The 16,829-nt window shown below is 30.6% G+C and overlaps 1 protein-coding gene across 5 annotated transcripts in view; it reads left to right on the top strand.

Annotated features, from left to right (window-relative positions):
- LOC130664027 (alpha-mannosidase 2) overlaps positions 1–16,829 on the top strand; it is a 106,760-nt gene that overhangs the window by 60,405 nt on the left and 29,526 nt on the right. For all 5 annotated transcript variants that reach the window (XM_057463678.1, XM_057463676.1, XM_057463674.1 and 2 more), the window contains one exon: positions 9,182–9,274. In XM_057463678.1, coding sequence (XP_057319661.1) covers positions 9,182–9,274 — 93 coding nt within the window. The remainder of the gene's footprint in view (positions 1–9,181; positions 9,275–16,829) is intronic.

Genomic DNA, 16,829 nt, shown 5'->3' with positions numbered 1-16,829 from the left:
AGTCAAAGTAAACCACTCTCCTGCGTTAAAAGGCGAACCGCGTGAGCCCTTCTCTCATTTCCACTTCCCGGTCTCATTCTTCTTGCGGTAAAAAAAGTACATTTTTTTTTTTTTTCGCTACTACTGCGTTCACTTGCGCTCCATTCTCGCATCTCTGGAAGTAATGCTTTGAACAAGTGCGAATGGATAAAAAGCTAAAAGTGTCAAGTCAATGGAAATTTTAAGCAAAAAATTCATACGTTTAAATTCAGTTACACTAAATACTGACTAAATTTAAAAAAAAAAGCTCAATAAAAAGTTTTTTAAAATTTTATTTATCATCAATTTATTTTGCTGACTAGTCAGTTAGCGTGAAAAACGTGTCAGCTAAATCAACGGAAAAAATTGAGCGATACTAAATAAAACAAGTGATCGAAAAAAAAAAAGTTTATATTTTATATTGAGACGGCTGATGGAAGAGAGATCATTAACAATAAAGATCGGAATCACAATCGATTGAATTGAGCGGAAATTGAAAATGCATGAGTCCACCGAATAAATATAATATAAGGTCAACTCTAGTGGTAACATCAGTGTGAGTTAATCGATTCCTTGTACAGCACACGGGATTTTATTCTTCCTCATTCTTTTTTTTATTTTTATTCATCCCCTATTCTTCTGTTCTCGCTCATCATTCTACATTTCATTTATTTTTTTTTCCGTTGAATTTTTTCCACCAATTCTACTGCATTCTCGTCAGTCTTCAATCCATATCCACACCCCATATCTCATTTGATCATTCGTCACCATTTTCACACTCTCAGGTCAGTCCGCATATAAAATTCATCGCAAAATTATGTAATTCATACAATTCTATTCAAATGACCAAAAAAACTGATAAATTTTAAATCATTTTTTTTACACCCAAACCATTTTTCCAGAATTCAGAAATTATAAAAAGTAATGAAAAATAAATCTTTCTCTAATTTTTTCAAACCTCTATGCACAGATTAAAAAAAATCGAGCGATTAAAAAACATGGCGGGCATAAAAATTTTTTTTCTTGGCTAAACACTTTTCCCAATAATGAACGGAAAAAAAAATGGGCATTACTGTCGATAAACATAAGAGCCACTTTGAATAATTTCCTGATATCTCGTTTAAGTGATGTAAAGCGATGTCAGCCTCGATAACGATAACATCGATAATCCCAGGCTTTAAACCTCATACGCGTTTACTGTTCATTATCCTTACACATTGTAACATATATATATATATATATATATATATATATATATATATATATATATATATATATATATATAGATATTGGTTAAACGTTCCGTAATATAAGTCTAAATACATTAAATTACCATGGAGAAAACAAAGGAAATCCTTCCGACGTGCTTATGTTACGGCCCCGTCGTGTCCTTCACCCCGTGAGCTCTTCAGTTCTTGAGCCCTTCAAGACTTAAAAGTAATACAAAAGGGTTAAATCATAAAAGGGTTTCTATCTGTGTCACGTTACCAGTACTAACACTTAACTACATCTAGACTATTATATACACAATAGTATAGAGAAAGTACTCGGTACAGTAGTTGAGAAATAAAGGACGCATGTATAACCCTTTTACCCTTAGACGCGCACCCACATACACACCAGCATCCAGTATGGTTAATGTTATGCAAATTCATCTCACTTAACCTCATTTAATTCAATTTAAACTTTCCGTCTCGCACTTGCCTGAATACTAAGTACACCGTTATTTAAAAATTTTATTCACTGTCTACTTGTCTCTTTTCTTCTTTTAATTATACTTTCTATGTTACAATTTCGTTATTTGTTTTCGTATTTACTCAAGTATTTTAAAACAATTCTGTTCACTCGAAAATAAAAGCGATCTCGGTTCTCATATATTTTTAAATTAAAATTAAAAACTTCATTTTATTTAATCGTGTCAGATAAAATATTAACTTTTATTTATTTTATCGTCAGTATTTCATTTTATCCGGCATTATTGGCTATAAAAGTGTCAATAAGCGGATAAAAAAAAAACCAAGTGTACATCATGATTGGACTGCTCGTCAGAAAATAGTGAAAAGTTTCGCCAAGAAGGTTAACGATTGGATCGTTCATTCGTTGGCTCGTTGTAACATGAGAAGAAATGAAAGTAATCTAATTATCGAAAAGCTATCGCGTTTGATACGTGAGTAGAAAAAAACTCTACAATATCTGCTCTATATTTTATATATAAACCTTTGTTCTAACACTTTATACAATTTTTCACTAATTAATAAAGTTTTCAATGGAAACATTTAAAAAAAAATACCTGATAAACTCCGGTAGAAATGTTTGAAAATTTCAATTTATTCAACGTACAATTGGCTTTGAAAATTAGTATTTTCTTTTTTTAATCAAAATTAATAAGCATAATTTGATAAATTCATAAAATGCTTTTGAAATTCCGGTATTTTATTTATTTTTCAAATAATTTACAAAAGCAGGTATCCGAACATTCTTGATTTTAATATTTTAATTTTAAATTTGAAGTTTTGCATTCCAAAAATGAATTGTATATTGAATTTCGTGATCCGATTTTGATAAAAAAATCTGGAAAATGGTTGACCCTTCGGCCCAGCCCTAAAACTTCTCAACGTTTTATCGTGAATACATTTTCCAACTCTTGGAACTTGAAAATTTTCTTTTACACATCGACTGTTTTGAGATCTTGAACCTCGAAAAAAGTAATGTCTTGCGTCGAAATATGAACCAATGACAATTTTGTTTTTTCCGTACTTCTTAATTTAGGTACCCGCGGGTAATAAGGCCTAAGCGATAGAAATGGTATTTAAAATAATCGCCTCCGCTAAAGGCTACTTTAGTAGAAGGGTCTCGCATAGAGATACCACGTTCCCTGTCTTCTATATTCCATCATCCGTCATATACTGTCGTAGCGCAGAAGAAATTATAAATAACAATCTAGTCTTCTGACTCTTAAAAAGTATTGTTGCTAAATTTAAGTGATGATTTATCTCGAATACCAATTTTGTTAAGTATAGTTTAACTATTACAGTTTCATTAACCCGTAGGTCTTATTACCCTATCGTAGTAAAATAAGGCCTTACTTCATTATATTTTATGGCTAATGTATTGAAATAAAGATTAATGATAAATTTCGATAATTAAATGCAATATTTTCGATTCTATTTAAAATCTCCCTTAACTAGGCTTTATTACCCACCGGTACGTTATACCGACCTATTTGATCGAATACATACAGACACTCGAAATTTAAACTGAAAATAGTCAAAATAGTTTTCTAGGATTTCAAAATGTCGACATCTGATAAAAATTCGATTTTCGAAAATTGGACTGAAAACAATGACTCGGAATTTTTAAAAATCGTCGGTTTTCTCAACGAAAAGTTAGAAATCCACATAAATTTCTATTAAAATTGATATAAATCAATTCCTACCCATGAATTTAACAGTATATACGTAATATTAAATTTAAAAAATAAAATTACCTTAATTATCTGTTTATAAAAATAAAAGTAGTTGATTTAGTTATCGAAGACCTTTATGGCCATTATGGTATTACTTACGCTACGAAGCTCACCGTAATGTGAAAAAGTTTACCTTCTGTGTTTTTTTTATTATCGGTCTTTATAATGATTCAAGTTCACGCTCTACTCAGAGAGGCCAAAAAAGTAAATAAGAAAAAAAAGTAAAAAGACCCGAGTTAATACAACCCGCGTGGTGAGCAATGGCACTTCATTGGCAGACACTGAAGCCAGGTTTCCCTTTGGTGACATTAACAATCCAGACGAGACGTTTTGAGAGTGGTCACTTGTCGGGTTACGAATAACGAGGTAACTAGGACTATAGGGACCAGAAGGTCTACGACCTACCGTCAGACGATGCCGAGTATCTAAAGAAATGAGTAAAACGAGCCAGTACACGGTGAATAAGCTTATTGCACAAATCCCCCGGCAGACTTGCCGGCTTAACACGAGCAGATAAAGAAGAAGAAAAATAGTATAAAGTAAACAAAAAATAGCAAAGTAAAGTGAATAAATAAATAAGCCGTTCTATTTGTCATGTCACTATTCGAATTGAATTTTTCGAGTTTACTTTATATATTTTTTTTATTCGATTTGTGACCTTTTTCCTCAAGTACTTGAGAAACTTTTTTAAAAGTTTTAATACTAAGAATCTCTTGTACCAATTCTCAAACCTAGTAGGATGCAGATACTTTTTTTCGCACACAAGGTATCGAATTTTCACTTAGCGATCGTCTTGGTGTTGTTGTTAAACTTGTGCATATATGGATTCGATAAAAGCTTCTTCGGGAATTCGCTCGAAACAAAAAAGATCCGAGTTTTAAAGTTGTCGGAAAGAAACTGGAATGAGAAAAGAGAGGACTTAGTATTATTGGTTGTCATTTTTAGCACTAGGGTCGATTGAATTGGAAAAAACTTGGTACCCATAAATGAATTTTTATGATAATGAATAAATAAATTACAATAATTTAATTTGAATTCATGTTGGGTTTTAATTATTTGTTTGACAGCGTAATAAATATTAAATTAATATGATTTATAACCGGAGTATTTTGATTATCGAGTAATTATGATAATTAGGAAAATGATGACTGGCAAAACAACCAGCCCCATAACAACCTACAAACACCCTTCGAGTATTATAGGGTGACCGTTTATTTCCTCCCTCGAAAATGCGATAACTAAACTTTAACTTCCCATGGGGTAGATTATAAATGCCGTTATGGTATTGCTAGGCCTTTCATTAAGATTCTGATTGCAAGGTTATTTATTCAGCTCATATACATATCAATATATTTTCATTAAATTTTTATTTTTTCACGCTCTATTTTATTTTGAATATTTTAATTATGTAAAAACGCGATAAACCAATCGGTCAATAAATCAGTTCCATAATTTAAATGGTAAATATTGTTGAATACCACAATTGCTTTAGTAAAAAAAAAAAGTTATGAATACATCGATTCGATTTGATTTTAGTTTCTGTTAAACGCCAGTTTTGTAAGCAGACAAAAAAATAACTATCATGACATTTTTTAACAAATCGTTCACAAGCTATAGGTAATTTTTCAAAAATTCGGCTTCACATATTTTTGACTTCAAACAATCGAAAAGTCTATAGTTAATATAGAAATTTTTTTTTCAAATTTGTTTTCGATGGATTAATAAAAAAATATTTCAATGGTCAAAAATAAATATTTTAAATAATTTTAAACACTTGATATGTTTTAAAAATGATCATTTTTTCTTTTAGTTGTGATAAAATTTTTTCAAATAAAACAAACAATTTTTTTTTACGAAAAATACACAGAGAATTTTACGGTATTTTTTACATCGAAAATTTATAGGAAAATTACTATAGTCATAGTAACATGAGGACAGTATGGAATTATTGCACAAATTACCGATACTATAAATTTTTTATGCAAAAAATACCATATTGATAAAACTATTATTGCTAATTATTAATTTACGCCAGACTATTAATCACTTTTTCGTATCATGAAAGAGTAGAAAATCATAAAAAATCTAAACTATAAATAAGAAAAAAAAAGTTTAATTATAAATATTAATTTCCATTGTTTATTGGCTCATTAAACCCCATTGACATAGAGGTTAAAAGGCATAAAAAGCCACCAGCATAAATAATAAAACTGTAAGCAGTAAAAAATGAAACTTAGTAAGCTTAAAGCTTACTTTAAACACCACTAAAATATTTTTAAAAACAACCAACTCGGATTATTTTATACACCGCCTCAATAGCTCTACACACATAACACCAGCTTCAGTATCTTTAATGTCAGGTTTTTACCCATTAAGTGCCTCATCTCACGGCAACATCCCAAAAAGAACTAAAAGTAAAAGTAAAAAAAATAAAATAAAAAACCTCGAGTGTGATAAAAGATAGTTGAAAAAACTTTGGTTACTGCCGAGTCGAAGCTTACTAAGGCTACAAAAATAAAAACCTAAATAATTTATAAAAAAAAACTCACTGCGTGTTTCTAATGACTCTTAGATTGTTCAGCTGTCCTCATTTATAATTTATGAGATACAAAAACAAATTTATTTTTTTTTTTACCTTACATACATTATTCTCCATATTATACATAAATTAAATGCCTGAATACATTCATTTATCAACGGTTTAATTAAACGATCACATTTTACATAAAAACAAAACTTGTTTCCAGTGATCGATTTCTGAAGATCAGCAAAAAAAATCACAAAAACATACTTCTGAAACAAATCTTCAAGGTTTATTTCAGCACCAAAAACTAGGCCATTCAAGAAATAAAAATCTTTAGCCAAACAAGGATTCAAAAAAAAAAAAAAATCCATGTAAGGTAAAAATAAATAAATCCTTCTCAAAGTTTGAGTAAAAAGTATCTGTAACAGTAATAATAATATATAAAGCATTTCGTGGTCTTTAACACTATATAGCTATTATTCAAGAGCAGTTTGATCCCGTGATGGTTCACCTCTAGCATAGGTAGTCAGCCGGGTGTGCAGTTGAATGAATTTCCATACATTTCCCAAGTACAGCGTCCTTGTCGACATTGCACTGGTGATAAATCATAGTTACCCTATCTCCATCTCAACTCACGGTCGTTTTATCGTTTTTGCAAGCACGAGAGTACCTTCTCGTACATGTCAGATGTGCCTCTGAGTTAGCACACACACTACAGTTAACACACCCTAGCACACCACATATCACACTCTACACTCTTATATATGCATTAGCGGAATAGGATTGAAGTGGTGATGGCAGTGGTAAATATATATGTAGTTATATTACATAGAGTCGGATGGAAACCGGGATGGGACGTCTGGAACTGGGACCGCGATCGGAATTGGGATCAGGATCGGAATCGGGATTGAAGCTGGGGTTGGGGGTTAGATGTGGAGTGTAGGAATTATACCCAAGTATAGTTTAACGTAAGAGAACTGGCTGAGAGCTAATGGCGATCGAATTACATCTCCTGCTGACACACCAAGAGTCTCGAAGCTGTTTAACACATGAATGCGTCTTTGATGACAAGTAACGAGCTCATCTCTCTACTCGGATATATTTAATTGGCACGACGGGTTTTACTGTATAACAGTATACACTGGGTTGCTATTGGAATAGTGATAAAGCTTCATTCAATTAATATTTTGAAATTATATTTAGTTCCTTATTTAATTAAACTTTAAACTTAATTTATATAGTTAAGTTTCCAAGAATAATAATTGAGAGATAATTTCTCGGAAGTATAATTGAAACGAAAGATAAATACAATAGTCATTCATTAAGATGGGGATGAAAATATTTTCTAGGATACTTTTGTTCATCTTTCTTAGGCTTCAGACAAAGATATTTCCGCTTTTAAATTTATAATCATTTGCTTGGTGGAATACACTGTCACTCATTAAAAAAAAATCAGGTCGTTCTTTTTATTGTGGTATATTTATATCAACAAATCGATCTTCACTTTTATATTTTTATTTTTGTGAAAAAAAAAAAAAATTTTTTTTTTTCATTTCATGCACGCTTCAACAAAGCCGAGATAATATAGATATATTTTTTTACTGCTCATTGCTTTTATCTAGGAAGTAAAATAACTACAACGGCGTATTTTACTTGTATGTCTCATTGAAAATTTTCGCCACGTACACGACAATAACCGTGTAACTGTGAATACAACTTGTAGCATTTTTCCGTCCACGTAAATCCGTTGTAAAAGCTCGTAATTAAAAAAAAAAACATCCTTGAATTTAAAATTTTTTATATTTTTGCCTCATATTAAATTTTTCATACTCTGTTTACGACTTTACACCCGAGATTGTTTAATTAAGCAGAATTTTTTTTTTAATACGAAAAATTTCGTGGTACAAAAAAGTCATACGAAAACGCGGTTATTTTTTTTTTTTTTTAAATAAAAATTTTTTGTAAATCCATGATTGTCATGGCGATTATTAAGAGCTTAAAAAAGTCGATCGGTTGACAAACGGAAGCCTCAATAATCCGTACAGATGTGTTCCCGGTGGGACGGAGAGCCATGGATTACGTGGATGACCTCAGGCAAGCGTGATTTTTATGCTCAAAAAGCCGTTCTTCTATCGACGAGCAAAAGGTCGGTTATACATCTATGTATACATCTATATATCCCTCTTACTCTGTCCTATCGACTCAACAGGAGAGCCAAAAGTTTCCCGAGAGGCTCGTTAAACCGTATTGGATCGTTGAGAAGAGAGATAGCGTAGCGTAAGCTAGTTGGCCAGGATCTCAAGCCATTTGGGTACTTCTCATGAGGGTAGTTTGAGCCTTGATCTTATTCTACACACCCATTATATGTATATATGTATATTACTATAGAAGTATTGGTTCAAGACCGAGACCAAGACCAAGACACCAACAAGAGGAAGAACATTTCGATAGCAGTAGAATACTACGATATACACTTCTGGTCGGTAGGAATTTCCGGATGATGCTCTATTGTCCGGTCTTCCGTGTCTCGTCCATTATCAAATTTCTCGGACGAATCTCAGTCGCGGCGCTTAAATCGTCTGGAAAGCTTTTAAAACTCGGTTTTGAATGGATTATTCGCATTCTCTCTTTGGAGCCACTGTAGACCTGCTACCAAACGTAGTCTACTGCACCAAGCTTTCTGCTCCAATGTAACGTAATATAACTTCCAGATCCTTACTTTTTTGAAATACCATCGAGTGTGTATCTATAACCCAGATCGTACTCTCCAGAGAAACGAACAATCCCCTTTTTTTTATTTTCGGTTTTTGTACCCAGTTTTAGCGTGGAAATGTTTATGGAACTGAAAGAGTCTTGGGGATTCTTCGATATTTTTCTGCCATGCACATATTTGTTATGGCTATAGATCTAAAGATCGCATTATCTAGTCAGTAAGATAACAACAGTACAATAGAACTACTGATCTATGTATTTTAAGACTTCGAAATTAATTTTGTTTATCGAAATTTGGTCTCGTGAAAAAAAAGGTTGAATAGTATGACAGTAAATTTGGTTATTAATTCACAAAAACTTGACTCTAAGGGTAATATGATACCGTGCATTTAGTGAATAATTAATTAGTTATAATAAATAAATGTTTTAAAGTAAATGTATTATTATTTTGTATGTTTAAGCCCTCGTGGATGAGAAGTCGAGAATACTGGGACGACAGTTTTGAAGCACGGTATGCAGAACTTCGTAAAGACCCGACAAGGCCACCGCTCAAGGTAATTATTAGTAATATAAACTTATTTAAAACTAAAAGTTAAATAAAAAGGATAAACACGAGCAGTAGCAGACAGAACATTGTCGTCAACCAACTCAATGATAAATATTTTCTTAAGCTTTGCTAAACTTTTTCTTTGTCTGTCTCAACTTCCAGCAAACTCTTCTGCGCCCTTCCTTCCTCATCGTCTTACTATTTTTATTTTTTATATATAACTACACCTTGTCTAGTTAACACCCTTAAACATCCATAAATATTTTTTTTATTCCCGCTGTAGAATATAAATCATTTGTTTTTTGTCCTTAACAATATCTCTGGAAAAATAACCAACTTTAGCTTCCAGTATTATGTTCAACTCGTGCGTCACATTGCGTGCTTAACAATCATTAAACTTTTTTTTAAATATCTATATCTTTGTTACAAGGATAAATTTTTTGAATTCATTTCTCGCAATACCATTAACTTTTTTTGGGGTTACTGTTCTCTAGGAATAAAAGTGATTATTTTATTATTAATTAACATAGATAATATTAATTAATTTATGGGCAAGTGTCTACACAAAGAAAAAAAAAATTTCTTGGCGTGATACATTTTTACTTACCCCAAAAAAATTTTTACTTGCCCTAAGAAATTTTTGCATTGTAAATTGAAAACGGAGATTTTCTTGGGGCATGGAAAAATTTTTTTGAACCAAGAAATTTTTTTTAGTCCTAAGAAAATTTTTATTTTCACTTTATAATTCAAAATTCTTCTTGTGCTAAAAAATCTTTTTTTTTGTGTGAATTAATAAAAAAAATTTCGTGCACCAGAAAATCCTTTTTTTCTGTGTACGGTCATTAAGGATATAAAATTAACATGTAATATACCGCCCCGAGTATGATCCTGAAGTTAACCGACGATTAACATTTTTTGAACTTTTTTTTTCAACAAATAAATAACAAAAAAAAAAAACTAAAAATATGCACACGTAGAAAATTTTACAATTTATTGGTGCATTTTTTAAAAATATTTTTTTTTTTCATAGTATCGTTTTGAAAAGAAAACCAAAAATTTTTAGACGTCAGCTAACTTCAGTATCATCCCCGAGTAGTTTAATTATAAGTTTTTAGTCTAAATAATTTCGGTTCGTGATTTGTAATGAGAGCTTTTAGGACCCAGATTTAAAAAAGTAGTTATTTAACAAATGCAGTTTTTAAATTTGAATTCCGTTTTTTTCTAATTCTATATCGTTATTCCGTGACTGGACTATTATTATTCAATAGTAACATGAAGCGAAAATTAATAGCCTTGAACTTGAGACTCCAGTTTCTATGTAACGATCGTGCTGATGCTGAAGTGATTTAATATTTTGTCATTGATAAATTTGGAAATTAAAAATACAAATTACCCTTGAAGTTGTAGTCGACTCAAATTATAAAAATAAAATTCTGAACTTTTTTTTAAATTTAATTCACATAAATACAAAATCGAACGATTTAAATGATACCTCAGAATCAGTCAATTAAAAAAAATTACTTTAGAGAGAAAAGTGCAAGACCAATCCGTTTATCGATGGCAAGTACTCGGTTTTAAGGATCAATGAAGAAATTTCATTGTTGCAAAGGTTCCTCCTGCTGAACTGAGCTATTTAAGTATCTCCTAGACCGTAATCCTATCAATAAAAAAAAATTTTTCTTAAGAAAAAGTGCAAGACTAAACCGTTCAAGGATCAATAAAGAATTTTCTACCGTTCCAATAGTTTTTGCAAAAAAAATAATCGATAACGACAACTGAGTCATGTTTAATATCCACTATCGATGTAATCTGTAGTCATAATCGATTTTTTATTACCAGAAGTGTTTTAATTGAACCTGTATGAAAATACCATATATGCACGGAAAAAAATTAATCGTGAATGCAACATGATGCAGTCATGTTGCATTCACATGATGAAATCATGTTGCATTCACATGATTTGTCATGTTGCATTCACATGATAGTCATGTTGCGATAACATGAGAAAATCATGTTGAATTCACATGATTTGTCATGTTTCGGCTACATGATAATCATGTTGCGGTAACATGAGAAAATCATGTGGCATTCACATGATTTGTCATGTTGCATTCACATGATAATCATGTTGCGGTAACATGAGAAAAATCATGTTGCATTCACATGATTTGTCATGTTGCATTCACATGATAATCATGTTGCGGTAACATGAGATAATCATGTGAATGCAACATGATCTTCTCATGTTACCGCAACATGATTATCATGTGAATGCAACATGACAAATCATGTGAATGCAACATGACAAATCATGTGAATGCAACATGATTTTTCTCATGTTACCGCAACATGATTATCATGTGAATGCAACATGACAAATCATGTGAATGCCACATGATTTTCTCATGTTACCGCAACATGATTATCATGTGAATGCAACATGACAAATCATGTGAATGCCACATGATTTTCTCATGTTACCGCAACATGATTATCATGTGAATGCAACATGACAAATCATGTGAATGCCACATGATTTTCTCATGTTACCGCAACATGACTATCATGTGAATGCAACATGACAAATCATGTGAATGCAACATGATTTCATCATGTGAATGCAACATGACTGCATCATGTTGCATTCACGATTAATTTTTTTCCGTGTGATAAATATATATGAAAAAATATATAATCAATATGGGACCATATAAGTGGCCAAAAACGATATATATTTTCTTATATATAATATAGTAAGTTTTAATATAATTAATTATATACGTAAGTTTATAAGTTAATATATGTATTATATATATTTATAATCATATATGTAAACTTATAAGTTAGCACATTTATGTATTACATATATTGATAATTATATATGTAAATTTGTAAGCTAACACACATGTACATATATATTTTGAACACAATATTTGAATCTTATAACAGAGAGAGGAAGGCAGAAAAGAATAGATTTTATTTATTCTTACATATATAGGGAGGCTTATATGGTTCTATATATCGAAAAATATATAAAGTTAAATACATGGTACATATATCATGCCATATAATGATGAATTATATATGTATTCTAATTTGTTTCCATATATAAATAACATTTATTTTTGAACACATTAAAATTATAAATTTTCAAATATATAAATAATATATTGAAGTTATAGGGAAATATATGAATTTATATAACACAAAACATATATAGAAATATAATAAAATCGGCAAAAATCTATATATAGTTCTATGTAAGATATATTTATATCTGTAACATATATTTTTTAATATATGTTCATCATATATGATGTTTTCATGCGGGAAGTTGAATGTAAATAAAAGCTTAGATTTATTTACTTAGTAATTAATATGTCTGGTAAATAATGAAATTAAACGTCATTATTAAATTATTAATAGTTAAATAAATTAAATTACTCAATCGGATTAACATTTAACAATCGATGCAATAATGGTATATATAAATTTACATTTTCTCATTGAATGCAAGTTAACCCCGTAATTCTCGTGAGTGCCGAACTCCCACATCACCAAAAGAGTGAAAGAGAGAGACAGAGAAATGAACCCTGTGCAACACTAGAGAGTCATGGAATAAAATTTACGAGCATTCACATCGGAGAGGCAGTTCGAAAAAAAATGACCATGAGTTAGTAGCGAACGCGTGGGTGAACCTCTGTGAGTTAAAAAGATAGTGATAGAGAATCGGACACGTGTCAAATTGTTTGTGGTGATTCTACTCAACGTATCACCCTCCAGAGAATTTTCATTTTACATTTATTTTTCTACTTGTTTTATTTTATTAGATTTTTTTTTATTTTTAGCAATTAACTTACGCGAAATTTACAGGGAAAATATAATTTAAAGTTCTCTATCGCTAAAATATAAATGACAGGATAAAGTTATTGCTTGTGTGATATCAGAGATAACAAATGTCGGTGAATAAGTATAAGTGGAAGTTTTAATAAATAAAAAAATTTATATTTATAACTGGGAAGTTGGATTCATGGTGTTCTGTTTGTAAAATGAGAGAAAAATCTTTTGATCTCACGATCCGAAAACAATGAGTCTGGTTTATAAAGTAAAGACATGCTTGAGAGCACACAAGAAAAAGAGTTTATTCGCAATGATAAATTCAGCTTTATGCTGTAATAAAATTTATTCTATTCTAAATAAATACACCGAAAAAAAATTGGATTATATTTTATTCCGCTAAGGTACTGTAGCTATCGCAATTCTTTGAAATTTAAGTACTTAAGTCAAATTTTTACAAAAAAAAAAAAAATAAATTTTTAGCTTGATCTCATTGGCTTTTGTGATAAATTCAAAAAACAAATAAATTTTATCTAGAGCAATTCAATAAAAGTTTCAATGCTGTACTAAAGAAAAGTAAAATATAAATTTAATAAGAGTAATTTATTTTATCGGAACAATGACGTCGTTAAAAGTTTAACTGCAGCTCGAACTGCTAATTCCGATAAAAATAGATTAAGTAAAGTACATAAAAGCTGAAACTATAAAAGACCATCTCGAGAGGCTCTTAGTGCGATGCGTCAGATTATTCGCTGATCTGTCAGATATTTATCAACGTCCGAAAAATATTCGTGACTTTTAAGAATACAAGGAGTATTAGCATTTGTAGTAGTAGACGATGTTGTTGTTGTAGTAGTATTCAAGATTCAAAAGTCCTCGTATGTAATGTCGAAGATCCTGAGAGTCTTGTTTCGTCGTTTGGTCGATGCTTGGATTTGTTTCCTCTATTATTTTTATTTTCCGTTTGCCCTACTCTAATATTTTTTTCTCCTCTCCCGAGAGACAAGAAAACTCGCTCGCCTCCTGTTGTACGGATAAACCTCCGAAAGAGCTCGTGAGCTTATCTAATCTTTGTTCCCGTCTCTTGATTCCAACCGGATGAGCCAGATCTTTAGGTTTTATTTTTATTCCGCAATCATACACCACCATGTTTTAAATATTAATAGTAAATCTTAATACTTCAAGCTCTTATCTGTTAAAAGCTTTTTTTATTTCAAAAAAAAATCCTTGTCAAATTTTTTTTTTCTTAAACTTATAATGATCTATCAGGAATATATGATAAATATCTTTTTTATTTAATGAATAATAGCATATTACACACTAAGGAAGGAAAGTCGGACATTTCAACCCGCGTGCACTTGAAAGTTTGAATTTTTGCCCCTGTTTGTAAGAAGAATAGCGCATGCGCTAATTTTTTTTATTCGTTTTTTCACAAAAAAAAAGACCGACTTTCTTCCCTCTAAACAGGGCAGGAATGTAAACTTCCGGTGCAGGTATGATGAAAAATTTATTAGTCTTTCACTGTGAAAAATTCCCAATAAATTTTACGATGGGTGCATAGTAACACCGGACTATAAGAAAACTGATTCAAAATTTACAAGTGTCCCATAGTAAACGTATGCGCAGACTACACGATTGTGGCCTATGCGCATACGTTTACTATGGGACACTTGTAAATTTTGTACCAGTTTTCTTCTAGTCCGGTGTTATTATGCACCCATAGTAAAATTTGTTGGGAATTTTTTACTGTTGCTATAAAATTGAAAAATTAAAATTAAAATCACAATAAAATGACTTTTATTTATTATTTAATTGAATATATCTCTTTGATGAATATTGAAGCATTGAGAACGTTCCTGAAATCATTGATGAGATAGTGAATTCCAGACTAGAGAATGGTCGCTCATCATGGCATTGTCGTGGAAATACAATAGTGGGCGTTACGCTGGTCCAAAACACGGAATGACAATTGAGTTCGCGATCGCGAATTTAGAGCGATTCGTGTAGAGTATGTCGTCTGTCGTTACCATCACCTGTATTCTCTCCACATACATACATATCTATATACATATAATATAATATAATACATAGCAGTACATATGTAGTAGCAAATTCTCATTCTTTATGCCACTGCAGTAGTAACAGCCTTACTAGTCGGACCACAAAGACTCGTGCTTCGCATAAATCGATTTACACGCCTCAATTATACTAATTGCACGTACTTACATACTTTATGTAACTTGAAAAAAAAAAGGGAAAAAAGTAGCAAAGCCCCTCGTAAAGTGTACTTACTGAAAATAAATATTGGCTGTTTGTTACGCGACAAATTGGTTTGATTTTCATTTTATTTGCACGTTTATTTATGCGAATATATAAATTAGCATACATTAATTACTGTTTATCACGAAAAAAAAATTTTTCAGTGGACATGAATTAAAAAAAAAATTAATTTATATCATCGAATATATTGTTTAAGTTTTGTTGCTGTTATTTGTATCGTGGCTTTGAAAACTTGGATTGGAAACGTTCATTACGCATCGCGGTTCCCTTTGAATATGACGGTGATCATTCAAGCATATTTCCCTTTATGTGCGCTCATTCAATGGTAAATTACTCGTTGATAATTAATTTAAAAATTAAATTTTAATTTATGCGAAAAATTATAATATTTTTTATTATAAATAAACAATTTAAAGTTTAATATTTTTATCTATTGTCGTTTGAATATTCCGCGTCATTATAGTCTACTAAAAAGTTTTTGTTCATATTGCGACGAGAGAATTCTTTTAAAAGCTTGTGGAAAAGAAAGGAACATTTTTTTATGGTAGTAATGTATATTTTATTTCCAAGGCGGATATATGCCGGTGTAAAAAACTGCGGTAGTTTCATCTTGTTAAGAAAAGATTGCAGAAATAGTAGCGTATTTATGTGCCAGGGACCGCGTCGCACTATGATAAAAAGTTAAGAGAAAATGAGAGTGTAGACAGTAAGCTCGCCTTATAATCGAGTTTCCTAACAGTAAATGTCTAAATAAATTGATAAAATTCGATTTTTTATATCGAAAATTTATAGAAAGTAATTTGTTATTTTTTTTTTTATTTTTTACCGTCAAAAAAATTTATTTTCCTATTTATTTAAAAAGATTGTAATGAGAAATAAAATTACGATGCAAAAAAAAATGATAATTTTAATAAATGGACAATAAATTGCGATCTCAATATTTTTTCATGTTTAGTTGGCCGTTTACAATTTAACTCTCAAATGGACCTCGTGTACTAAAAATGTCGAAGTATGTCAAGGATTACTTTACAACTAATAGAAATGAAAAATCGATAAAATCCTTGAGGTCTTGAAAATTTATTTAAATTTCATTTTATAGCACCGATATTTTATCAAAGAGCTTTGAGAGTTTGTTTTTAATTTTTTTTCTCCAAACAATTTCGTTTTATGTAGACGGAAGGGGGGTAAAATGTTGACGCTATAGATAAAAATTGAGCAAAATTTTTGTGTCCCATTTTACCCGTTCGTCCATATTAAATTATAAACCATAAAAAAAATTTCTTTGACACTCGTTTATAAAATAAAGAAGAAACTAGCAAACGCATATTGACAATAATTTTTTTTTTGATAAGTAAAAATAATAAAATTTTAACTATACTTAAAAACTTTGTTTACTTAACTGCTTATGAAATTATGCAAAGTACTGTAAGTAAATAAAAAAAAAG

The sequence above is a fragment of the Microplitis mediator genome, chromosome 2, assembly GCF_029852145.1.
Source record: "Microplitis mediator isolate UGA2020A chromosome 2, iyMicMedi2.1, whole genome shotgun sequence".
Classification (NCBI taxonomy): domain Eukaryota; kingdom Metazoa; phylum Arthropoda; class Insecta; order Hymenoptera; family Braconidae; genus Microplitis; species Microplitis mediator.
This window is presented reverse-complemented; position numbering and strand designations above follow the sequence as displayed.